Raw genomic sequence first — 26,974 nt, 5'->3', positions numbered from 1 at the left:
TATTGATGTGTGCACATACACACACATGAACATAGATGCAACAAGCAAGCAAACCTCAACAGATCATCTTTAAAGAACAATGATATTTTGTTGTGGTCTTATACAGTATTTTACAGGATATACCTTTAGTCTCCTTTGCGGTACAGCGTCCCAATCTATAGACCTGAACCATCGATGTCTCTTCACATCATCTGCTCCATTCTTTGAAGAGAGAAAAAAAATAAAAATAAATATTTAGTAAGTTATATGTATGCCAAACCATGCATTTAATCATAAGAACTGTGGTATCAAGGTAGACTAATGGTCCACCTAACCTTTTATCTTTTCTCAGGTGATAATTACTAAAAGATTCTACAGGATAAATTCAGTGTTATTTCCCTACCAGACCACAAGTTCCAGCAGTAAGATCTCCCTCCCCCCCGCTTTTTTTCAATCAGCATTCTTCTGATAGAACAAAGATCAAGAATAGGCTTTAAAATATCCACAAAACCATTCACCGCAGCGCTACTCACTTCTGTTTTCTTCAACATTTTAGCAAATGCCTCTTATTCAGACATACTTTATAATTCTTACATTAAAAAAAAAAATAACTGAGGGTTGACATTGTCTCAAAAATGATGTCTGAGAAGCATGTAGTTTTACCAAATATGACAGATATTTAGTGCTGACAAGAAGAAGTTCTCAGTACTATTCCAGAAGTATATGTAATAAAACCATTTGTTTTCGTTTTAGATATATTGTATTTGCATTGCAATGATTATCCTCTCTAGGCTGACTATTTTGATTATGTACATAAAGAATGAAAATGTCTCTTTTTCCCCTCTCTTTTTTTTTTCCCCCAGGATGAAGCTCGGTTCAAGCACAGACTCATTCTCAAGGCACCAAGCACTGGAGTAAACCAGCTGTTTCTGTCTCAGGCCTGATTACAGCACAGCTTTAATGCACAGCACTGAAACTCATACCACACGCAGCTCCATGGAAAAGAGCACACCACACATTTGTTTTATTCAGACTTATATGGAGTGAGACTACCTCTGCTCAGATCCAAAGAGGCAATAGGGAGAGTAATTTATCACCTTATTGCCTCAAAAGCAGATCTGATTGAACGCTTCACCAGAAAATGCCCAATGGGATTTAAATATTTTTAAACCAACTATAATTACGGAAAAGGATCAGAATTAAGACTGAACTAACACCCCCACACCAAATCCCACTTCAAATTAGAACTATTTTTGATTTTGGCATTTTAGTCAATTGCAGGGAAAAACCCTCAAACAAACCAAAACAACCACAGACTTAAAAAAAAAAATAAAAAAGAAAATAAAAAAGAAAGCAAGCCGAACACATTTCCCAAACCCAACATTTGAATAAACCAAGGATTGTTTTTGTTTTCCTTCAAAACTGCCAAAAGATATAAAAGTTTGCACTGGTTAATAACTTTCTAAATTTTCAGTTTATGAAAATTCAGCTTTAATCCTCCTGATGTCTGTGCCTCCCCCCGCCAACACTGCAAAGCATCAAAGAATTCTGAAGGATAAGGGACACATTTATTTCCTAGGTTTTCTTTCCAGTCCAAGTTTGTGCCATAAAAGGCTCTGTAAAAGAACTCTGGACTGCAGGTTCAGCATCTGTACTTATATCAACATGTTCAAGGAACCTGGATGACTGTGTATCTTTTACTTCGTTTAGCTCTGTGCAACATAAATTATGCTTTGTGCAAAAAAGCAAACCTTGGAACTGGAAATTTTAGCTGTCTCTTAAAAACTAAGAGATTACACAAGCTAGTTTAGGTATCTGCAACACTGTAACAACAGTAACAAGTCAATGGAATACAGGATTAACATACTCTGCCACAAGGGTAAATTATCCTACACTGAGTTTCACATGGTACTTTGTCCAGCCTGATAAAGTACAGAGTTAATTCACATGCAGCTGATTTCTCCCTGCGCTGCCAAACACAGCTGATGCACAGCTGGAGAATCACATCAGCCTGTAATGCTGTTGTCATCTTCTTGGCATTACAAGTGGTACCACATCTGCACAACTCCCAGAATTCACAGGATTTGACGTATCACAGATACAGGTGTGTTTCTGAGGCAGGCTGGAAAGCTACCTGAGACACACAAGCATATTTTTGACTAGTAAGCTATTGCCTTCAGAAGTCTGTTGAGAATAGGATGAATAATTCTTCTTGGTGGAAGACCATTTGACTGCACCTAATCAGCCCCACCACCAGACTGTCAAGACAACGACCAAACTGCACTACATAGCACTACAACAACCCTCATATTTTTCAAAAATAGTATTTCGGCTTGAAATTTGATTAGTGCTCCTTCTGGGCTTAAACAAATCCAAAGGAAGAACCAAACCACCCGGTGCCCTGTACTACAGGTCTCAGCACCGTATTTCTGGCCTAATGTAAGTCTTCAAATTAATCAGTAAACAGGTATATGGTGGGTTTTTTTTTGGTGTGGGGGGTGTTTTTTTGTTTTGTTTTTCTACTTTTTTTTCTAGGGGGATGGGGCACTGGAGTGAGGCAAGAGGAAACTCGTCATGAAAGAAAGTATTAATCCAGGCAAATAGGAGTATGATTTCCAGAAAAACACAGTTAAACTTTGCATTTAGGACTGCACAACTGAAGTAATGTATGAGAAGATATATCTCAATTTCATGCTTATAAAAACAAAAGCCATAGAAGAGTTCTTCTACATCTCTCCTACAGAATTCTTTCAACCTTGTGCCACGTTCTGTGTTACATCTAACATTTTATACCGACCTTCATATTTCCTAATCGTCTTGTCCTGTCAACCACAAGCAGCTTCTTAATAAGGTCTCTGCAGTAAAGAAAGCATGTTCTCTGTTAAACAAAAGTAATTTATATTTGACTGTCATACAAATGTTATAGAATTAGTGTACTTCCCTTTGACTAGCTAATACTGTGCATCATTTATCCATTCATTTCCTTCATATTTTATGACACAAGAATAAAAGTTAAAAAAGTAACAACCTGTTCTGAAAGGAACTTGCAGAATTCTTGCACGTTCCTTTTAGACCCCTTAAAGAAACAAAGGAGAAAAACTTTCACTGTCTTCCCCTGCAAACTAGTATTGTTTTATTTGGTTGTTTTTTTGTTTTGCTTTGCTTTTTGTTTGTCTTTGTATTTTGCTGGGTATTCCAAATCTCAAAATGGACCTCAAACCTCTTTGGCAGAACATAACTCCAATATATTTTTACAATAAGGATAAAGCTGCACCCTTGACTTCATACACTGACATTTAAATTCTGTGGCAGCTATATGTTCACAGAAACCACGCAAGAGCTAGTCATCTGCTTAAAACTAGTATCTATAAGCTTTAATTTCACTGAAAATGAAAAGCTTCCCCTGAGATCCTAGTTCATTGAACAGTTCTATGTAAAGCTAAATCAACATTTCAAAAGATGAACATAAGTTCAGACATAAAGGACTTCTACTTTAATAGGAAATTACTTTAAATATTAAGAATCAAAAAACTCCAACAAAAACTCATAGTATCACAATTTATTGAGGTAGCTTGATTACTTATGAGTTGAGAAAAAAATCTGGCAGTAGCTTTTTATCTTCAAGATTATTTTGCTATTTATTTTTAGAATAACAGCATTCTGGTCTCATGTAAGTACCAATGACAGCAAAGAACAAAAGTTTATCCATCCTTCTTCCTACAGCCGTGAATAAAACTGAGAAATGCAATACTGTATAAAATGCTAGGGATCTACAGAGTATTGCTAATTCCAATTTTTAACTTTGCAGAAGGTTTAAAAAAAATAAAATTACAGCTTTACTTACAGAAAATAATGCAAAAATATCAATGACACACCTGCCTCTCTCCATCCCTAACTGCAATACCTACTATCCCAAAACAAAACCAGTATTCTGCCACTTATCCTTGAAATCACAAAAGCATATGCATTAAGAAAATATTAACTGAGAAAGTTATAGAATGTTTGAAAAGCTGTTGTATTTGGCAGGAATATAGTTCTAAAATTCAACTGGAAAAACATTCAGTTGCCAGATAAAAGGACAATAAAAAAGTCAAGGTAGAAACCAATTTTTAAAACCCTCATGATCATTCCAGACAATCAATGTTTGGATTAGATTAAATCATGTGACTGAGTCCTTTTACAGTCACCTTCACTGAAATAATTCCTTTTAGGTCTTCACGGAGAAGATCATCCCTTTTGGAGAAGGCCACAAGAATGGTTATAACCAGACTTTAAAGGAGAAGTATGCCTGAAAAGAAAACCAGAAACCCAGAACTCAATTCACAGGCTATACAGCCAAAGATAAATCATGGAGTTCCCTGTTCCTATAGATCCAGAAATCATTCAATGGATCATTCTTGGTTTGCTTCAAAAATTAATCTTAGAAAAGCACAGTTAAGGGATGTGCCTGCTCAGTGGTACTGTGTTGCCATTAAAGAGGAAGGCATTCAATTGAACAAACAGCTATTGAACTGAATCAAGTAACAGATAGTTTAGTGCTTCTTTATTACAATTTCTAAAGAATCATTTAGAAATGATCATGTTAAAGTCAATCCAACAGATATGTTAATGTGTGCATTTGAGGAATTAAATTCTACATCAAGGTCTTTCCAGACCAATAATTAAACTGCTATAGCACTGATGCTTCATTTGTTATTTTCCAAAACTGTCTTAGCAAAGTTTACAAAAGCAAAAAAAAAAAAAAAAAATAAAATAAATTTTAAAAAACCTTATAAACTCATTAATGACCAAAGAAATAGGTAGAGCATAATTAATACTTACGTTTCATCAGAAAGAAAGTAACACAAAACTACTGACAGCCATATTTTGGAATTTCTACTTGGTTAATTTATTAACACCATCATGGCAGAAGCTGCTCTTCAGAGCAGATTTGAACTAATAGTCAAACACGTCAAGGACTTCCATGTATACAGGACAAAGGACTTGGAAAAAACATCAGACCAAATTGCAAGGTGGTTCACAAAAGGGACACAGCAGAGAGCAGCACGAAGAGATGCTGGATCAGAATGGCAGGAACAGCACCGATACAAGACAAAAGTGGTACAAATTCAAACGGTAAGAAGTGCAGGAGGATGATGGGGAGTAGGTGGGTAGAAAAAAATGTCAACCAGTAAGCTTATGTAGTATATCTAGGTAGAAAAGTTTTTTCAGAGTTCAAAAAGGAAAATAGTTTTGTTGCCTAAGAGCAGAAAGTTGAAGTTCAATTGTTATAAATACTACATATAGCACTAATATTTCATACATAGCCTGGATGTGACAGGACACAAAATAGTCTTCATCCTTGCTGAAATACCAACTGACAGGAAGAAAAGAGAAAGCAAATGCCATAGAACTAAGGTAAGAAGCAGACTGTCATCTTAGGACAAAACAATCTTGGCACTTGCTTTCAGCTAATAGTGCAGAGATTTTAAAGACTATAAAGTTCCACATATTGTGATTTCAAAAAAAAAAAGGAAGAGGGGTTGATGGAACAAGAGAGATAGATTATGCCAACAACTCAGTGCAGAAAGCAGGTGGAGCCACACAAATGAAGGAGATCACCCAAACCCAAGGTATGAAAGGAGGAAAGCCCAAGCTAGCATTCCGTGAGACCTCTTAAAGAAGGAGTGTAATGGGAATCAGTTGCCAAGCACATACTGAAAGTACATCCGAATAAGAAAAGCCAGGAAAGAGGTGTATCAACAACTGTATTCATTAATATATCCTACAATTTATTGACAGTCACATCTAGACTGAAAAGCCTCCATATGCATGCTACTACCGTAATCAGGAAACTTCACAGCATCTTCTACATAATAGAAATCAGTGTCAGTTCGTGAATGCTGTGCACAAACAGAAACTAACAGCATCTCTACTTTTAAATGCTTTCACCATGTTAGACAGATTGTTAGTAATAATAACCTAATTTGAGCTGTTAATATTCTGGTCACACTCTAACACTTTAGTGCACACAATATTAGATGAGATACTCAGTTTTCTTCCTAAGAGAGACAAGAGTTAGGAAGACAAGACAATGAGACCACACTACACTGGAAACAGCATCAAGATAGTAGGGGAAAACTCTTTTAATAAGAAACATTAATATGAGACATTGATCAGTCTATGGTGATACAGACATGCTTGATTCAGTGCACTTGCTCATTCAATGGAGGCTTAAAAAATCTTCCCCAAATGATTATTTTTGCAAGAGGATTCATAGGAATTCAGAGAAAGCTGGACAGATTTCATTAGATTTGCCATATAACATTTTATACATTTTCCTAGTGGTGACAGCAAGCAAGTGCCATCTCTAAGGCCACTTCTCCAAAACACCTTGAATGATTAACCTAGGAGTTAAAGAAAAACTTCTTGTCCTCACTAACTCAATCATCTCTGCTTCTGAGGAGAAACTTAATGTTTAAAATAGCACTTTCCCTGTTCTAATGTTTACTGACAATTACTTCAATCATGGAACTTTTTAATAGTGGAAAGCATTTCATCTGCAATATACTTGTAATGATTGCAAAAGACTATGAATAAAGCCACAGATGCATGTATAAGACTGCATACTGAACTGGGGCACTGCTATCAGAAGCAGAAGTTGATTTAAACTGGAACTTCTGAAGTATTGGAGTTAATTCAAATATTTACACTGATAGTGATTTAACTGGTACGTATTTATACAAAGAAACAGTTTAGCGTCTGCTTCCTGCTCTCCTAATTTTTACTCATTTAAGATTATCTCCTCATATTTCTCCTCTTTTGTTTCTTCCAGGCACCAACATAACACTAATGAGCTTTGTACAAGGTGAAAAAGCATTTAATATTCAAAAATATGCAGAAAAGAGAGGCAGATACTATCTTACAATATCGAAGTCTATCAAACACATAATTTTACTTGGACTGCAAAAGCAAACGTAATCTAAAGTGTTTTCCAACATGGTATTTTAGAAAATCAGGATCTTATATCTGGTCTTCCGTGAAGATCCTTTAGAAATAGTGCTCAGGAGGTGTTCAGAATATAAAAGGCAGTGTTAGGAGTCATGGACTTACTTTACATATAAATCCAAATGCCTCGGGAAATCTATTTTGCCAGCAAGAATCTTCTGATATATACCGAAGGGATTGTCATCAAAAAATGGAGGAAACCTATTTTAATACAGCAAATTTATAGAAGTTAGAAAAAGAATTTCTGAAAATATTATACACAGTATTACATCATAGTAATTCCCATTAGAAATTGATTATATAGCTCTTTTTGGTAAGGCATCATCAAATACTACCTTGACAAGTAACTTAAGGCTTCTGTTGCAAAACAGAAAACATTTTTGTATGCAACACAACAAATACAGAATTATTTAAAAAGTATTACAAGAAGGATATTTATTACATTAAAGCAGTAAAAATATCAAATATGAAACAAAGTCTCAGTGTTTAAGTAAAAAAAAAAAAAAAAGCTTTGCCTTTGTCTATAAAATCTAAGGGTACACTTTGCAAAACTGCCATTTTTGATTGTCCTGTAATTTCAGGCACACCTTTCTTCACTAGTATGTATGTGAAGTGTCAGAAGGACCCTCATATGCATAGATTGTCCAGTTCAGTTATTTGTTGGACTTCTTGAATTCTAGTATATGTTTTGTTAGAGCAAGTTTGAAAGAGACAGATCGTTCAGAACCTGACATCCTCTCAAAGTGCAGCTGTCTTTCTATGTTGGACAGATAAGACTAATTTCAAAATCTTTTCAAGATGATCACTAAATCAAGATGCAATTAACATTCTACACTTACTATTTGCTAATAAGTTCTTAATGAACTTAGGAGCTAACAGTGAGACTAATTCTTGTCTTACAGCTACAGTAGGAACTGAGTTTTCTGTTGTGCTTCCTTGACCATTATAGCACATACCCCAATTACTGCAAGAAGCTCAGGGTGAGCACCTATACATCACAGAATCATGTAGGCTGGAAAAGACCTTTAAGATCATTGAGTCCAACCAATTGCACAAAACAATTAGAATGAAACTTTGTGACTCTGTATTACAAAAGTGCCAGCTGCAGTGAGCAGACTGATATGAAATGTGTTTTTTTTTCCTCCAAACATTCTGTACACTACTGAGGTGTGAAATCATGAAGTATGTTTTCACATATTTACATGTTTAAATTGCTGTTTACCTTTCCACTTTGAAAATTTGAAATTACTATGTATAGAATTCTTGAGAGAAATTTAAATCACACCTGGCTATATAATAATCTAATGGCAACATTGCTTAAAGTGTATTTGAATTGTATGCAAAATTAGAATAGCTTCTAAAGATTACACAGTTTTCTTACAAACAAACTAAATTACTTGACTTTGGATACTGCTTGCAAATGTCAATCTGCAACACAGCACAGATTTTAGACAAAACACCACAAGTATTGTGCTGGAATCTGCCTAATAAATCAACAAAACCCCCCTTGAGTTTCAGACTGTCTTCACACCATAACACAAATATAAACAGCTGCCTTTTTTCCCCTAATTGAATAGAAGCTAAAAAAAAGTATATGCTACAACAGCTGCAAACCATTCCCTTTGCTAACTGATGCATAACAATGGCACTGACATTGGTCTCAAAGATAACAGATAGTTTAGCAGTGAAGAGGAGAAGTTTTAAAACCTCAAGGGAAAACACATAGGTCTGAGAATATCAAAACAGCAACCATTAGCTACCTAAAATGACAGACCAGCACATCACATACAACCACCACAGCAAGAATAAAAAACACAAAGCCCTCACTAAATGAGAAAATTCATTTAGCTACACATCTAATGACAGTACAATTACGAGCTACCATATCTAACCTAAAATAAAAGGTGTCTTTTCCTCTATGATAGATTTTAATGGAACACATTTACTCAAAAGGCACAGATCTTTCAACTCTTTCTACTGCTGGTTTGTTTAGCTTGTTCAGGTTAACTTGATGATCTCAATGTTACTGATCTGCTCTGTAAAGATTTCTTTTCACCTCTGGTTCTCCTTGTTCTTTCCCCTTCCTGTATTTTACTGTCTTAAACCTAAATGCGTCCTTGCCTTAAATCTAGTATGTGCAGGACTAGTATTCCATGAGCCACTAGAGATTAAGTTGGAGAAATAAGACACTACAGAACAAGAAAATGTGGGTTTGTTTGTTTTTAGAGAGACTATTTCCTTATGCACCCATCTACCAATTATTTTTAATTGCTTTTGGGGTTCAGAGAGAGTAACCTCAGGAAATAACTACCAAATGTCTTAAGTAATTTACTTGCAGACAATAACTTAGTCTTCAAGTTTAGTTTTGTTCATCTATTAATAATTTTTACATTTCTTAAATCCTCTTTGAATTTCAAGAGCTAAAGTTACTTAAGACTGTGTTGGCATTAACAGCTTTAATAATAAATATCAAGACATCTTGAGCTGGTGAGGAAAAGCATTTTAAAACACTGTTGCCAACAATAGTGGAAAGCTGATAAAATGCTAGAAGCATATGCCCAATGTGACAACCTGCCATCTGAAAGAAAACATACACACACAACCCACAATCCCCAGCTCCCTCAACCCCCAGAATCTTAACCACCCTAAGAAAGTAGTACCAATGCCCCCATCCCCTAAAAACAAAACAAAAAAAACAAAACCAAAACACAACAAAACACTAAAAAAAAAAAAAGCAGCATCCAATCATTATGAAAAGAGTATCTACCCAAATACTGTAGCAAAACCAGTTACAAAATCACTTGCAGCAGGCAGCTGCTGTGTCAATCAGCCTTCCCTAACAGTTGCCTTTTAGAAATGTGTTATTTATCTCCATTGGTTAAGAGTCTCTATAGCCAAAGTGTTTCTATTAAGCCTAGGGGAATCCAGATCTCATCATCTGAGCCAGATAGTTTCAGGACACAGATGATTCTATATAGTAATGAGTGCAGCTGCTCCCTTCTTCTATGAAGAACATATACCAGTCACACTTCAGTGCCTTGTAGTCTTGAGGTCTCACTCCAGAGATGAAATTTTGCTTGACCTGTAGTCATTATGTTAACTTTGGAAACTATGTTTCTACTGCTGCTTTAGCAGAGAGAATCCTATCAACTCCTCTGTGAGGTACAGAAAGGAAAAACGCCCAATATGCACTTAGGCTGAGACCAGACAGATGAGACAGCGATCCCACCAAAACCAGTGGCAGGAAGGTAAATCACTCAGACTTGAGCTGGGAGACTGCAGCACCTGCGCTCAGACTGCAACACCAGACCCATTTATCTGCAGTCTTCATGCTGTCTAGGACTAAGATTAGTGGCAAGAAGGCTGCTGGGAACCTCTTGCTCCTTTCAACCCTCCAAGAAGGACCCCCTTAATCAATAAGGGGGGGGCACATGGAAGAGGCCTCTGAACAGATCGGCCTATATAAATAATGACTTTTATAATATTAGACCAGTCAGCCAAGCATGCCTGGGTCAGCCGGGAGCTATTAGTAAATCTGCTGTCCTGGGATAAAGTTTTGATGCCATTGGCGAATTTCTTCATGGTCAACACACACAATGGACTGGAGCTCCGCAGTGATCGTCCATCAGGGAAACTGTCTGCTCAGGCAATCTGAGAAGTTTGTCCAAACATCAGAAGAGTCACCAAAATTACCCTGAACTGACAGTGCTGCACACAGAAAGGAAGAACAAATCCATGCAAGGATGTTTTTGTTCTGACTTCACTCTGTGGGGCTACAGATCCAGAATGAAGGGCAATAAAGCACCCTGATGCACCTGCAGGGCATGTGAAGGCACAGAGTGTGCTGGCCTTAGTACCAAAAAGTAGTTCTAATGACTATGAAACTAAAACTGATGAAATACACCATGTTTTTTCCAAAGCTATGAAAGTCTTGCTTTCATCTGCATCTGTTCTACTGCACCAACCACAGCAAAACTAATTTCTTTCAAAATGCCATTTCTTCTTTAGCAAGTACCTTCAACAGATATAAGCCAAGACAAAAAAAAAAAAGGCAAAAACATATCGATGACTTATTCAGCATATAATTTCATGGTATCCCTAGACCAGTTACTTTACTGAAAATAGTATTTCTTTTTTGAAATCAGAACAAATTAAGACTGTTAATTATATTATCGCCAGAAAGTCTCTCTTCAGTTTGAATTTGTATCATTCTGAAACACTGATTATCAAGCAAATTCCAAAACATCAAAAGTCATGTTAGAGCAAACTGATTTCTAAATAGACCTTTTAAGCTTCTCTCTGTTATTTTTAATTTGTTTTAAAGAAAATGAGTGCTCAGTAGCAATACAAGCTGTACTAATAAAAGTCTTCCTACTTGCAACTACACATTTTTCCAGACTAAAGCTCCCACTGCAAGTATTATTTTACTCTGCTAGAAATTAATTACAGAAGTTTCAAACAGGTAGTCCTCTTCTTTACCCTTTAAATATAAAGGATTTTATGTATAAAAATCTAAACTTCAACAAAAACTGAAATTTCCAAAACACATAAGGAAAACAGCAGCTGTTAAAAAAGTCTTCAGTAAAAACCAACCAAACCAGCAAACTCAAAAAAGTAAATCTCGGTAACAACAGTGAAGTCTGTTCTTTTGTACAGTTTCCCAATTAGTTTCTTCAGAGACAGAAGTGAAACTGGTATATCAATAATAAATTTAGCCCAAATTTACAGAACTAGTAAATAAACCTGTATTACATCATATTGCCATGATATAGGAATCACTATCACTTACCCTGACAACATCTCAAATATAAGAATTCCCAGGGCCCACCAATCTACAGCTCTTCCATGGCCTTTACTTTGTATAACTTCTGGTGCAAGGTACTCAGGAGTGCCACAGAGCGTCCATGTCCTGGAACGAAAAGAAAAACAGAAAAAACACACAAAACAAACCAAATCAGACAAAACGGAAATAACAGTAACATTAAAAACAAACAAACAAACAAACAACAACACCACCACACCACACAGGAAGTACCAAACATATGCCTGTGTATATTTATTGTATATAGGAACAAGAGAAAAAAGAAAGAGCTCTACGAGATCTAAAAGGACTGCCTTGATGCTGCTCTCCTCTAACAGCGATCTATGTAAATTACGAAACTTCCTGGCCGCAGGAAGCAACCGTGCACCAAGTTTTTAGCTGCTGGTGTGGTATCCATTAGGCTATATGTTGTTTTGGAACTAACAGCGGTTCTCACACTGTAAGCTGCACATCCTTGGAATTCATGGACTACTTCTGACAGGCCCAGCAAACAGCAACCTTATTGGCTTTTTCCAGCAAAAAGGAAAAAAAAAAAATTGTTTAGAAAAAAATAAAGGGAAGAGGGGGAGATAAAAAAAAATAGTAGCTTATACCAGTAAATAGCTGCAGACATCAGTAAGATTCCTTTTACAACATAAGTAACGTTTTTCAAGTAGTATTGAAATGTAACCTGTCATCACACTCACAATATCCATCAAAAGGAAAACATTGAGGTTTTAATTATTTAAAATACAAGGTGTAATAAAGCAAGCGTGAGACATGTAAGTAATGCTGATTTTGATCTACTTTATTGTCATTTTTAGTGATAAACTCAAGATATACGTGTTATATTGCTACCTGATTGAAATGTGTATTTCAAGTTGTATAAATTCATGAAATAAATTGAAGAGGTTAATTACAAAGACAAAATTACAATTTGAAACACAGAAAATTCTGAAATAGATAATTTCAAGAATGAAATCTTCTTTGTAATAATACCAATGCAGAATTTCCTTGGCTTCACTACCTTCACTCGTGTTTAAATACATGTTTGAGGAAAAAAAAAGTGCTTTCATTCTCAGTAAAATACACATCCATGACAGCGAGTTACAAGATGAAACTTTGAAAAAGTGTTCATAAATTCAAGAAAAGATGAAATAACAAAAGAGAATAAGAAAAAAAGAAGTTTATTGCATTTTAAGAAGAGTTCTAGGAAAAAAAAAAGGCAAATAATGCAGTTACAAAATTAACGGTAACTGCACAGGACTTTTAACTTGCAACAACAGAAACTCAATGTTTTTTTATTTGTGAGAGCAGAAAGAATCTTCTCCAAGGCATGAATCAAACTGGTAACATGGTCCTGAAAAAATGCATTAAGACGAATAGCAATAAATTTTGGAAATAGTATATACTAATATAATATATACCCCTTTCAACATCTAGTTTTTCTTACAACTGTTCTGCTAAACTTAATAATTTTTTTTTTCCTAACCATAAATGGATATTCAAGATGCACCTCATCAAATTTCAGACTCCTAACATTTTACAATTTTATTTTATTATGTTTTAAAGATTAAATAATACACTTATCTTAAACAGAGCTTCTGGATGGGTTTTTTTGTTTTGTTTGGGTTTTTGTTGCTTTGTTTTCCTTTGTTTGCTTTTTTGTTTTGGTTTTACATTCATTTTGGGGTTTTTGGTTGTTGTTGTGGTTTTTTTTTTTTTTTTTTTTTTTTTTTTTTTTTTTTAAGCCTTAGCCTTGATTCATAAAAATACTTAAAATTAAGGAAGAGGAGCTGTATAGCCAGTCAAGACTTTAAATGAAGATTTATGATACACAGAACTGAACTACTTTAGGCTTGATTTTAATATGACAAAAGCTAAATTACTCCAGCTAAACTGTCATAATGCTTTAGACACACTATACATGCACATGGTCCATGGCTTTTGAAACTATGCTCATTAGTGTAAATCTTTAATTTTTATAATAAAAGGGTAGCATTAATTTTTATTGCTAAAATATAAACTCTTATTTTCCAAATCAAGCATACTTAAGAAAATTCTTACCTCCAGCACTGCTTTACACACTACTGCCATCTAGCAGTTGCCTAGATCTGGACTGGGTAACCAAGAAAAACAACAAAGTTTTGTTGTGTTTTAAAACAGAATATTCCCCCCCTTCCCCAGAATTTAAAAAGCTTGGTTACAATCCATCGTATGAATTGTTATTCATACCGACTTAGCCAGCTCTCCAAACGAAGCAACTGCCAGTTTTACTTTATTTGGAAGAAGGGCTGTACAAATATAGCAGACAAGGCAGGCACATGTGTTTTAATGGACAGGCCAGTTTGCAGGACAATGCCCCACCACACTCGTCCTTTCCACTACCAGAAGTTCCAACACTATGAATGCACAAATTCAGCAAAGATGCAGCCTTCGCTTGCTTCAACCCTTATCAAGGTCATTTACGGGAAAAAAAAAAAAATAGTTTAACACATGACCATGACTTCCAAGACCCACATAAATTGCTGGTAACAATGTAACTAAAATGACCCTTGATTACCTTACAGCTTAATCACAAGATCTTTTTTATTCAAGCAAAAGGAAAGCCACAAATTACGGAAAGGCAAACATAACTTTGAGTTCCCTAGTTGGACTATGAAATAAAATCTGCTACCACCAGCAGGTCATCTACCTCTTAATTTCAATTAAATTTATGTTTACCAACTACATAAAAACACAGAGGAAGCTCAAATTCTTTGTCAAGCTGTGTATTTGTGCCATATGATCACAGTATTCCTCTTTATTTGGTAATGAAACAAACTACTCAATATACTGGAAAGTGCATCAAGTAAATTCCATAAAAAGACCAAATTGTTTTAAGTATTGTTTTATTATTACTATTTTATGACTGCTGCATATGCATCTGAAATTCCAGATTATCCTTTTGAAGATAAATTTTGAAGAAAAAAATAAGAGTAGACTCCTTTCTTCAAATTGCTACAAAAATTCCACTGCTCTGGGTTTTCAAGATAAAAGCTGAAATACAGGTAAGCAATAGTTTATAAAGTTGAAGATGTAATTTTAGATCATAAAAATGAAACAAAGAAGCTTCTATGGCCACAAAGATAAGCTATAAAACAATATTTGCTTGCTAACAGTATTATTTTAAGAAGTTAACTTTCAATGGCTAACATATTTTAGTGTTAAACACCATCCAGCATCCACCTCTTCAGTTTCTAACTAGCTTTTCACATAGCAACCAGAAATCAGCAACAATGTACTTTTCGCTATTCTCTTCTGGAAGTTTCTCCATAATTATACTCAAAGAAGAATGATTTGTTTCCGGACCCACAGAAGTTTGGTCCACAAGACATCCTTGCTTCCACAGCGACACACAATAGACTTCACAAACAAGATTTGCTACATCTTGTTTTGTTTTATTCTTTCTCTTTAAGTCCACTCCACAGAATAGCCATGAGGTGCATGCAGTTTAAGCAACAGTGCAGAAGTATCCCCAAAATCAAATAAAATTAACAGTTAATAACAGTCCTCAAAACCCCACAAAAACCACATGTTTACTTGAAACATTCATAAAACTGCGTGAAGCCTGTGCATAAAATAAAATTCTATGAAGTTTTGTTTTATTTTCTCTGAGAGAACACAAGAGAAGAAAAAGATAAAACCCAAATGAACAAAAAAAAACCCAACAACAAAAAGAAAGAAAAATTAGGAAAGATCAATACTTGTTTAATGGATATACTATATCTGAAAAGTGGTATACGCTTTCCAAAAAAGTGAAAGATCTAAAAATGTAATGGTTATTCAAAGCAAGTAATTTTTACATCCCTAAGGCAAACCCCTTCCCCTCCTTTTTTCTCTCTACATGGCCTCATTCTAAAAACAGCAGCACGTATATTTTATGTGAATGTACTTACAAGAAACTGAAAAGGTTATTAAATCTTCAGTTCAGGAACATGAAGGTGGAAATGAAAAGAAATAAAGAGCTGCTGAGGCAAAGACATACTGCTTTGGAGAAAAAATTACAATTTTTAAAAGTACACTATGGCTGAGAAGGAAGGAACGAGGATAAACAGAAGGACATATCTAGAAGGAATAGGAGGAGACAAGAACACCTCCTCGCTTTCCTCCTTCCTCTTTCTCTAAAAAAAAAAAAAATAAATAAATAAAATAAATAAATAAATTTGAGTCTAGCCCTTCAGATAATTTACTAATAAGAAAGCAGGTGTGCAGGCTGCTTCTCACAGCAGGAACATGAGCTCAAGCTGGTTGCTCTCTCTAAAGAGCAGCTCCATAGTAGATGGACCTGGTGAGAACGCTTCACTTTTTCACACGTGGTAGCAGGAAGAAAGGAAAATGCATACAGAGAAGTCTCAATTAAGCAACTATAGAATCATTTGTAGGAAATAATATGTATCACAAAATCTGCAAATGTACTAAAGGTCTTCTGCAGACCATGCTTTATTTTACATGTCATGTTTCTATAGGAAAACATTTGTTGTTCCTAAGTGGCAGTCTTCCTCATAGCTGTTTCAAAAACATACATAGTTTGTGTTTTATTTTCACAACTCATATGCACTATATACGTATACATTTATATACACACATATATACCTGTAAGGTTAATGTGTACAGATGTTTGTGATGCATAAAAATGACAAAAACATCTCTAATGCTTTAGATCAAATAGTCTGTGAAACAAAATAACTTACTGAAGTGCATTACTGGATAAACTGCTGACGACTGTATCTTTACAGCGACAAAAACAGCATCATGAAAATGACTACAGCTAGTAGGGTGAATACTATGTAGGTGTAAAAAAAAGATAATTGGACTTGAATAGGTCACTACTGTGCTCTTTTCAACTTCATGTTCTGCATTTTATATTAACTGTTGTACACTAATAGGTGAAGCAGGTATGACAAAAAACTACTATAGGGTTCTATGATTCAGTTCAACACAAATTGATCCGCCTCATCCCTGCTCTGTACCTCTCCCTACCCAGCAAGATGTGATGCAAAAAAAAAACCAATTAAAAGCAGCAGTGGTAACTTGTTTTTGATGTCCTACAATGCATTTGAACACATTTACTCTAATAGATTCATCTTCCAGATTGAAAAATGTACTTTGATGTGAACTGTGACCTTAATTTATGAACAGTTACTTCTGCTGTGCCTTTAACCCACAGAAATCCAAATTAAGACTAACCACTAAGTGGCAGTATCTGCATGTAAAAAGCAAGACGTAACAATTTGTATGACTGTCTTATAAAGAGATTGTCCTACTTTCTTAAATAGAAGTAGCCTTACCTCTTCCTACAAAAAGTTATTTTGATTTAAAAACAAAATATTAAAAAAAGCACCAACATTTATAGACCTATCTTCTTGTCCAGTGAAAACTGAATTCAATCAAACATGCTGATATTAAAACACTGTGGTTTTAAAAGAGACTTTTAGACTTTAAGGATGAATAGAACCAGTGTACATATTTGATGCCTACTATTCTTGTGCAGAGGCAGCCCAGCACCATGAGCATGTAACCAGTAGGCAAGGAACCTTTATGTTCTTCGTAACAACACTTGATCTCTCCTGTCTGACTTTTACTTCATAAGGGACCATTAAGAGTAGCTCCCTCAGAACCACTGTAATTTCAAACTGATTGTGTAGAATTTTGCTTTTTCCCTGTCCCCCACTGAACTGTTGCAGCATCAAACAGGTAAAACAGATGAGGGAAGAGAGAGAATGAGCACCCATGTAACACCTCACTCACTTACTAGGCTGCCTCAACTGGAACAATGAGATACCGTCTCTCTCTAGAGGTGGCCCTAAGGCATAATACCAAACCTTGTAACACCGCTTTTCTAATATGACAGGCTAGTTTTTCAATCCAAATGAGGGGTCTTGCCTTGGAAAGGCAGTTCAAACGGAGAGAACAGAGAAATTGCTGGGAAAAAATCTCTGCATTATCAAAAAGTTGACATACACCAGTAAAACAGACATAAGGCTGACAGTACTGTAGAAGTTAAATAAATACTTCTGATGCAGCTGGCCTTAATGTTTCTGTCTAGACTCCCCAGTTTCATTTTAGCAACAGGATAGTGAAAACACAATATCCAGTTTTAAAATGTTATTCCCACATTTCAAAAATCTCTCTAAAAGGAAAGAAGAATGAAACACAAGTTACAAAGCATTAATCTTCCATACAAGTTGAATTGCTAAATGTTCCATTATGTATAATATATTGATGTACACATCTCAATATTTGCTCATTTTACTTCAGTGAACTCCCTTTTTACAAGATGACTACTGAAAACTTAAACAAACATACTCATATAAAAATATTTTTATGGTAGCTTATCTGTGATATTGTTCCTTGTTATACCAAGTGTGTAATATTGGTTTCCATACACCCACATACACTATAATTGTTCCTTGTTATACCAAGGGTGTAATATTGGTTTCCATATACGCATATACACTATAATTTCCTTCATATTAAGGGATTTGATATGTGTGAAATACATGCAGTACTAGATGAAATGCCGAGCTCTGAAATCAAACTTGTATTCTTCCAAATGTAATTACATTTCACATGTTCACTTACCTGTCCACCAGTTTTTTCGCAAATCCAAAATCAGTAAGCTTGATATGTCCTTCTTTATCTAATAGTATATTTTCAGGTTTTAAGTCTCTGTAAACTATTTCTTTGGAGTGCAGGTATTCTATTGCACAAATAATTTCTGCAGAATAAAACAGTCCTGTGCTGTTGTTGAACCGTCCCATGTTGCGCAGGTAACTAAAAAGTTCTCCTCCTGGCACATATTCCATTAACATGTATAAAAAGCGTTCATCATGGTTGGTCCAAAATCTGTAATAAAAATATTATTTTATTTAATTTCTCTATCTGATTTGCTTCAGAAATAAATTTCATAAAACGATCTCTGTTGCCCCAACTATGTACACAGTTAATTTATGGTTCCTATTGTGCAAATATTGTAACTCCAAGAATGTAGCAGTATTATGTAACAGATGTTCAAGCAGCTGACTTAACCTGAAAAGTAAAACAGATAATTCAGGATGTGCACAGCACAGGATAAGAGAGAAAAATCTAATGGATGGATTGTACACAACAGGCCTCCGCTAAGCACCTAAAAAGTGACTTAGTCTACTGTCAGTCTGCTAAGACCAGACAATTCTTACATTTTACTTAATCAAATATTGCTAAAGTGACAGAGAGTGAGCAGAACCTGCTTTTGTAAAGATGTTTACGAAAGTATGTTCAAAACCAGGACAAGAGAGTTCTCCTTCCCCTTACTCCTTCCCCCAGAAATATACAACCCCAAGTGAAGTGACTAGTTACTAGAAAAGCATCAGATCACAATGCTTGCTCTTCTATGGCATCTTTAAAGAAAAGCCATAGAAAAGCAAACATGACAGCAAACCAAGATTAATTTATGTAATTTAGACTATCGCCTTTAATTTAAGAACTATTATTGTGGTACATTTTTTACTAGGGTGCAGTAAAGAGCAGCTAAGAACGAAAGAAAATCACTCCACGTGGCTTTCAAATGCTTCCTCACAGATAATAATTCCTCATGGGAATCTTGAAGAATATTCTGCTAATTTAAAACAAACAGCTATCTCTATTATTTTAATAAAGACCACTGTATCCCTACCTAACTTATTGATAGAAAAATAGAAGTTGATTTAGCTTCTAGTAACTGTTTCTGCAGTATCACAAGAATGGAAAGATCAAATATCTTTTTTTTTTTTCCCATCCTTCTTTAGCTGGTTCCTAATCAAAGCATAGAGTCTGAAGACAGACAAGCAGAGCAAATTGAGCTCCCAAACCCATGAGGGACTTTTGCTCTGTAAGATTTCTTTCTTGATACCAGCACTGACCGCAACCAAAAAAATGAGACAGAGCATCAGACATGAGCACCAGCTCTACCATTTCCTCAAAGTGACGAATAAAGCAGAGCCCAGGCTTCCCTTTTGCTTTTATGGTACTACTTCCCTATCACAAAGTCATCAACATCATTAATTAGCTATTGATGTCCACAGTATCTTTATAGACTACATAAAAATTCTCTTGAGATGTATTTTAAGGAGTTGAGCAAAGTCGCACCTACAATACACAAATGTCATTTTTGCAAGGTGGCGTTTTAAGAATTTGCATATGTATTAGGTTGGTACAAAAGTAACTGCAGTTTTTGCATTGTTGAAATTTGCCATTTGATATTGGAATACATTCCGAAATAAGCATTGTTATGTTACACATCATTTTAATGCACTATTCTCGCTTTATGTTTTGTTGCTATTGACTTATTACTTGCTGTTTATTTTACATTTATTCTAGACTATGGAAACTATGTGAAACAAAAAGCAAATCCGAGTAGTTTTCTTATTCAAGTTCAAAATGGCTCATAAAGCAGCAGAGACAACTTACAACATCAACAACGCATTTGTCCCAGGAACTTCTCACGAACGTACAGTGCAGCAGTGGTTCGAGAAGTTTCGCACAGGAGATGAGAGTCTTGAAGATGAGGAGCATAGCAGTGGCCATCAGAAGTTGACAACGACCAACTGGGAGCAATCATCAAAGCTGAACCTCTGACAACTACACAAGAAGTTGCCAAAGAACTCAACGCCAACCGTTCTACGGTTGTTCAGCATTTGAAGCAAATTGGAAAGGTAAAAAAGCCCAATAAGTGGCTGCCTCATCAGCTGATCGAAAATAAAAAAAACCCATCACTTTGAAGTGTCATCTTCTCTTATTCTACGCAACAACAACGAATCATTTCTCAATCGGCTTGTGACATGCAACAACAACTGGATTGTACATGACAAGTGGCAATGACCAGCTCAGCGGTTGGACGAAGAACATCCAAAGCACTTCCCAAAGCCAAACTTGCACTAAAAAAATGTCACAGTCACTGTTTGGTGGTCTGCTGCTGGTTTGATCCACTCCAACTTTCTGAAGCCTGGCAAAACCATTACATCTGAGGAGTATGCTCAGTAAACTGATGAGATGCACTGAAAACTGCAACACTGCAGCTGGCTACGGTCAACAGAAAGAGCCCAATTCTTCTCCACGACAATGCCTGATCACAAACTGCACAACGAACGCTTCAAAAGTTGCACAAATTGGGCTACCAAGTTTTCCCTCATGTGCCATATTCACCTGACCTCTTGGCAACCAACTACCACTTCTTCAAGCATCTCAACAACTTTTTGCCAGGAAAATGCTTCCACAACCAGCAGGATGCAGAAAATGCTTTGCAAGAGTTCATCGAATCCTGAAGCACGGATTTTTATGCTACCGGAATAAACAAACTTATTTCTCATCGGCAAAACTGCATTGAATGTAATGATTCCTATTTTGATGAATAAAGATGTGATTGAGCTTCGTTATAATGATTTAAAATTCATAGTCTGAAACTGCAATTACTTTTGCACCAACCAAATACATAGATATACATATAAAACCCTGTTTTCCCTGTTCTGTCTATATTTTAACCAGTTTAACTATATGTACTCTGCCTCTCCATCTTGCTTTCCTGCATGCATCTCGAACTTCACGTACCCTAGAACTCCTGTCACTGATACTCTGCCACCCACAGGATTTCTGAACACTGTCTGGAAACTAATAGCACCATGATGCTGGAAAAAGCAACAACACACCAGGGAAAGAGCCTCCTCCCACAGGTCTCTTTCATATTTCATGTGACGACCATGCTTTTGCCTCTTCTTTTCCCTCTGATACTTTCTTAGCCCAGGGCGGAGGCTGCACTCCCTGAATCTAGAAATTAAGTACGGCTAATTTTCTGTGATTTTATGTAAAACTGATTAGGATAGGTAAATGCAAAACAAATCTCAGTCAACGGCCCTGCATCCATGCATGAGAAAATACAAATGGAAATTAACTGTGCAATTACCCAGAGGTTTAGTTATCCCATTAATAAGTATGTACTCAGATGCGAAAAAGGTGCTGTGAAGATAAAAGTATGATGCCTTCTCTCTTTAGTAAAGGGATCACTAGAATCATCGCAATTCCATGAAAAAAGTATTCTTCATAAAATGATTTAAATCATGTTTTTCAATAGTTTCTATCACTTAACCTGAAATATGGGAATAATAAAACCCAAGAAGTGCTGCAGACATTTAAACTCTTTAAAAATAAAGTTTGCAAAAGTAAAGTTCACAAAAGATACTTATACCTAATTATATCTTTATCTAGATATCTACAAAGAAATATGCACAAATATTGTTTCCTCATCATTCTAACATCAAGAATCATTCAATAAGTCATTGTTATGAGCCAATCCTAACATGTCTTCGCTAATGTTTTCCCACCACTTAAGGAAATTTCTTTTCTGCAGTATGAAAACAACAAACAGAATAAAGCTACCGCATAAAAGTAAAGCTAATAATAAATTATTGCTTAAATGTTTAAATTATGCCTCTTGGTTCCTTCTATAATAAATACTTTAGTCTATTTTAGTCTAGATTACCTCATAGAAATCAAATGCTTGGTGTTGGTTAAATGCATAAGAACTTGCAATGGAACATTTTAACTGCACTTTATAGATAAATGAACTTAAAAAGACAAGAACTTACAATCTTATCAAAAAGGGGTGGTTGACCTCTTTCAAGACTGACTTTTCATTGTGCACATGTTGCTCTTGCTTCAGTCGAATGACATCCGGAATGCTCATTACTTTCAGTGCAAAGTAACGTTTGGCCGTTTTTTCCTTCACTAGATGAACACGCCCAAAGGTACCTGTGCCTGAAATGTCAAAGAAGAAATGTCAGCTTATTGTAAAAAAAAAAAAAAAGACAATTCACCAAATTAAAACCTACAGGAACTCAATTCCTTTTTGGTGGTGGTGGTTTTGGTGGTGGCATTTGGTTGGTTGGTTTGTCTTTACTCCTCACCAATACATCAGTATTACTTTTTTTTTTTTTTACCTGTTTTCATACATTTTTGGGGGGGATTTCTCAATTTCTTGTGATAATGTGGCATCATGATACTGCCACTCTTTGGACAGATATTGGAAGCATTTCTTGCAAAGAAGAGGAGTGGTCCTGAGAAAGGGTGTAAGGGAGATATAAAATAACAAGTATGTATTACGTAAGATTCAAATGTAGCAAATATAAATGAAATTAGCAAATCTGTCCTCAAGTGCAGACAAAAGGCTGGGAAACACTCTCTTAAATTTCAGAGATCAGTTTTAATTTAGATCGAGCAGAGATGGGCAGGATAAACTCAGAAGTAGCATTCAGTTATTATATCCACCATGTGTGGCATAGAAGAAAAAAATCATCACTGACCAAGAATATAAAGTTCAACTGTAATGGATTCAATAATTCCTCAACACAGAAGAACTACTTAACTTTCCATATATTATTTATTAAAACAAAGTAGCTAAAAATCAATCAGGGTAGGAACTCATAACACAGAGTACAGAATATACAAGAACAATTAAGACATCAGCAACAAAATTCAAAATATCCAGCTACCAAGGTTCCATGACCAAGAACAGCTGTTTGCATTTATTCAGGTGAGGACATTATTACCTTCAATGTACACAGAGAAGCAAAGTGATTCAGTAGGATAAGGGGATGCTTGGAAAAAAATACTTACAAGTTGCTAAGCCTTCTAGCAACAACAAAATAAAATCTGCTTAAGAGCGCTGCACACTTATACAGAAACAGTAGATTTCATGCACCCTTTTTTAATTAATGTATTCCTCTTCCAATTCATTCTTAAAAATATAAAAGAAAAATAAAAACGTCTTTTAAATAATGTATTCTGCTTTTCTCTATTCAATACAGTAATTCTTGCAGTTCCTTTTAAGTGTATTGCACTCAAGACAATTATACACAACTGTATTTCTCTCAGTTTGAAGTGGTAGTTTAAACTAGCACATTCTGCCGTACTTCTATTTGTGCTGCAGCACAGCGTTACACATTTGAAGACAAACTCACATTTCAGCTCATGGGGTGGTCGCTCATTGTTTTTTTGCTCATTAAACAATGCCATGTATGCTCCATTAAGAACAGTACTGCAGATATTTTTAATCCTATTCTCTGACAGAAATATGTGCGACTACAAAGGACACTTGGCATTCAAATGAATTGCCTAACTTGTGAAAGGTCACTCTCTTGCTGTGAAATGCCTTCCATATAAATCAAAATCTCATACTGAAGCTCATGATCATCCTCTTCTTTGCACATACCCTGGGAAAGCAGCTCACAGACCTATTTCAGTTATTAACTAGTATGTCAACCCATTTCAGATTGTGCTGACCAGTTATGATCAACCTATGTTACATGACAATTTTCCAAGAGACGTAGTGGGTGTAGGGAGATGAGTATGTACCTGAAATAGATTGAGAGAGAGGCTGGGGGGAAGACATCAAAAAACGAACTTCCAAAACTACATTACTTGGGGAGGGAAGAGAAAAACAAGGGAGTTTTTACCTCCAGTAGGTTCAAGAAACTTGAAATTAAAAAAAAAAAGAAGTGTGTTTCCTGTATGTGTATTCTCACTTGAAGCATTCACATTTTGTTTATCTAATAAAAAAAAAAATGGAGAAAACAAAAGACCCATACTGCAAACTAGAAACTAACAACTTCACCAATCCACTTTCATGGAATATGCAGCTCCACTACCAATCTACTAATACAGCTTTTAAAACCAGTTTGAGATAAAAGTCCTCACTACACAAACCCACAAAGGATTACCGTTGTCCAAGCACAAAAGATTCTATCAAAGCAGTTTTACATTCCCACCTGTCCTGAGTTACAGTTCTTTAACTACGAAAACTGAAAACAGGTGTCAGATAAAGCTTGCTGTTATAGTGAAGTAAGGCATCAGATCACTCTGGAAAATTTATCATGCAATTAAATCCTTTAACAATGCAGTCATATTACATGACTGTATATCTATACCTGTAAACAACCTTATTTTCATGGGGATGGGCTTCTGCAGTGAAAGGAAAAATAAAACTAAAAAATATACCAAAATAAAGGCCCAAAAGCTTCCAAGCAGAGGTATCTTTTCAAGCTACTTAAAATACTGATTATTTATAATCTTTATTGAATGTGTAGACAAAAAAATAATTTAGGTTATTTCAGAATTAGGAGCTGAAATATAAGTTCTGAGTGAAAACACTGTTAAAAATAACTATATTCATATTCACACCAAAACTAAAAATCAACTTAAACTTTTAAGACTTCCAGATATGAACTCAGATAAAGTAATAGTATCAATCCCATAAACAAATCCTGGGTTTACATGCACTGTGATACTTGTATGAGCAAAGTGCTTCCATAGACATATTCAACAGGGAAGTCACAGATGAACACATATCTAATTGTTTCTAGGTCTCTAGTGATCCCACATTTCATGACTTGTTCTACTTGTCCTACAAATTCTTATTTTAGAATGCTTTAGTTTTTCATTATGCTATTGGTCTAACTTTACAAGCAGTGCTGCTAAGAAATAATAATAGTAATAATAATAGAAATCACAAGTTCCATCCATTTTCAAAGAAGGACCAGTAAGGGATCTATTTAGCAATAGTTCTAACTTTGGAAACACAGCCTCTTTGAAAATGTCTCTGCCAGAAGCAGCAAAGTCTGGCAGGCTATTCCAGAATAGTGGCAGGCACCTAATCTTGAGAGCCTCTGGGAAAGACAGAAGACCACACAGACAGGCGAGAACATACAACCTCCCTAACCAGTTTTATTATTAACTGATTGCAGGCGGCCTTCTTTCAAACATCTTTAGCCCGCTTCCAAGCAACTATGGAAATCAAGATGACAATACAGACCAAGAAGTCATCTAACATTTGTTTTCAAACGTCTCTTCTCATAATACGAATTTTCTCCCATTCACGTCTTCTCAGAAACTCTATTAGACCTACATCAGTTGGTAGTGACAGTGCCCAGACACACAACTAACCACCCCTCCAGCACATTTGACAAACAATATGCTCTCTGAAAGCTCTAAAGAAAAATAACAGCGATGTTCTGGAATTTACCCACACCATTTAAGCTGCTCAGTTAAACTCCTCTCACTGCAGAGAGAAGCAAAGAGTAAACATGGCGAGTACCATTATTTTTTCAATGAAGGAAAAAAAAGACTTTAACCATGTGTGGGCCATGAACAAGACAGGCAAGTGAACTTCCTGAAACTTAAAAACAGCTGTTTAAAATAAGCAAATCAGGTGCAATTTATGCCTTTGCAAAGCCACATTCAGGACTAATCACTGAGCTGCCTTCTCCTCCCCGCCCCCTTTTCTTTTAATGCTTAGCCAGTCTAGTTTTCAGATAAGCAGATAAAGTTTGCATACAAAGATATCTACAATTCAAAAATCTCACTTCAAACTTTTGGTCTGGATCTCCTACTCATGCTTTTAGCCATTTCTGCAAAGATTTTTAAAATTTTCTTACTTGGGAGCAGGAGGGAGAGTAATGGGATGGGACACAACAGACAAGGTGGGAGGCTGCAACTGGGTATTTTTGTGGTTGTTTAGCACAGACGAGAAAAATCTAGCTGTTCTATAAAAACAGGTCTTACTGTTCCGACTAGGTGGAAATTCTGCCTCTCACATTCATGGAAAGAAAACCAAAAAAACTGAAGCAACATAGTGGGAGCATGAAAGATGGAGGCCCACCTCCATAAATCTGAGGGAAGGTTTTTGGAAGCAGAAGAGGGATGGGTTACTAACTAGTCTTCTATCAAAGCACTGCTGCCTGCTGGGAAGGACACACTGAGCTCATGAACAGTTTCTGCTAATCTCCATGAAAGAAGTGTTCATTAGCTACATTTGACCTGTGACAGATAAACAAACTTTCCTTAGGACTACCTCAAAATAGAAATATTCTGTACTTGCCCATCTTGCACATAACAATGAAAGGAAGTACAGTGTTTACAGATTTGCACAATATTCTACTGATATTTATTAAATGTTTAGTTCAAACCAAGAGAATTTCAGGGACTGTGAACCGTTCTAGATGAGTCCTGGGATCTACCAAGTACTATGTTGCTGAAGGAAGAGCAATGGCTAGACACACACACCCCTCCCTTTATTTTGGCACATAATGCCAGCGTGTTAGAGCAAGAAAATTATACTTCATGAAAACAGTTATTAGAAGGTGTGAAGGAGTATTTGTA

The 26,974-nt window shown here is 35.7% G+C and overlaps 1 protein-coding gene and 1 long non-coding RNA gene across 3 annotated transcripts in view; both read right to left on the bottom strand.

The window, feature by feature from the left end:
• PRKX (protein kinase cAMP-dependent X-linked catalytic subunit) overlaps nucleotides 1-26,974 on the bottom strand; it is a 57,857-nt gene that overhangs the window by 6,680 nt on the left and 24,203 nt on the right. For both annotated transcript variants that reach the window (XM_065074129.1, XM_021287620.2), the window contains exons 2-7: nucleotides 22,408-22,576; nucleotides 18,392-18,655; nucleotides 11,756-11,875; nucleotides 7,072-7,167; nucleotides 2,777-2,834; nucleotides 124-201 (exon numbers count right to left, since the gene is read on the bottom strand). In XM_065074129.1, coding sequence (XP_064930201.1) covers nucleotides 124-201; nucleotides 2,777-2,834; nucleotides 7,072-7,167; nucleotides 11,756-11,875; nucleotides 18,392-18,655; nucleotides 22,408-22,576 — 785 coding nt within the window. The remainder of the gene's footprint in view (nucleotides 1-123; nucleotides 202-2,776; nucleotides 2,835-7,071; nucleotides 7,168-11,755; nucleotides 11,876-18,391; nucleotides 18,656-22,407; nucleotides 22,577-26,974) is intronic.
• Nucleotides 14,642-18,385, bottom strand: LOC135580253 (uncharacterized). The gene is made up of 2 exons (XR_010474740.1): nucleotides 15,706-18,385; nucleotides 14,642-14,806 (listed from the first exon to the last, which is right to left on the bottom strand). It is a non-coding gene; the product is annotated as an uncharacterized LOC135580253 (long non-coding RNA).

This window comes from Columba livia, chromosome 1 (assembly GCF_036013475.1).
Source record: "Columba livia isolate bColLiv1 breed racing homer chromosome 1, bColLiv1.pat.W.v2, whole genome shotgun sequence".
Lineage (NCBI taxonomy): Eukaryota > Metazoa > Chordata > Aves > Columbiformes > Columbidae > Columba > Columba livia.
This window is presented reverse-complemented; position numbering and strand designations above follow the sequence as displayed.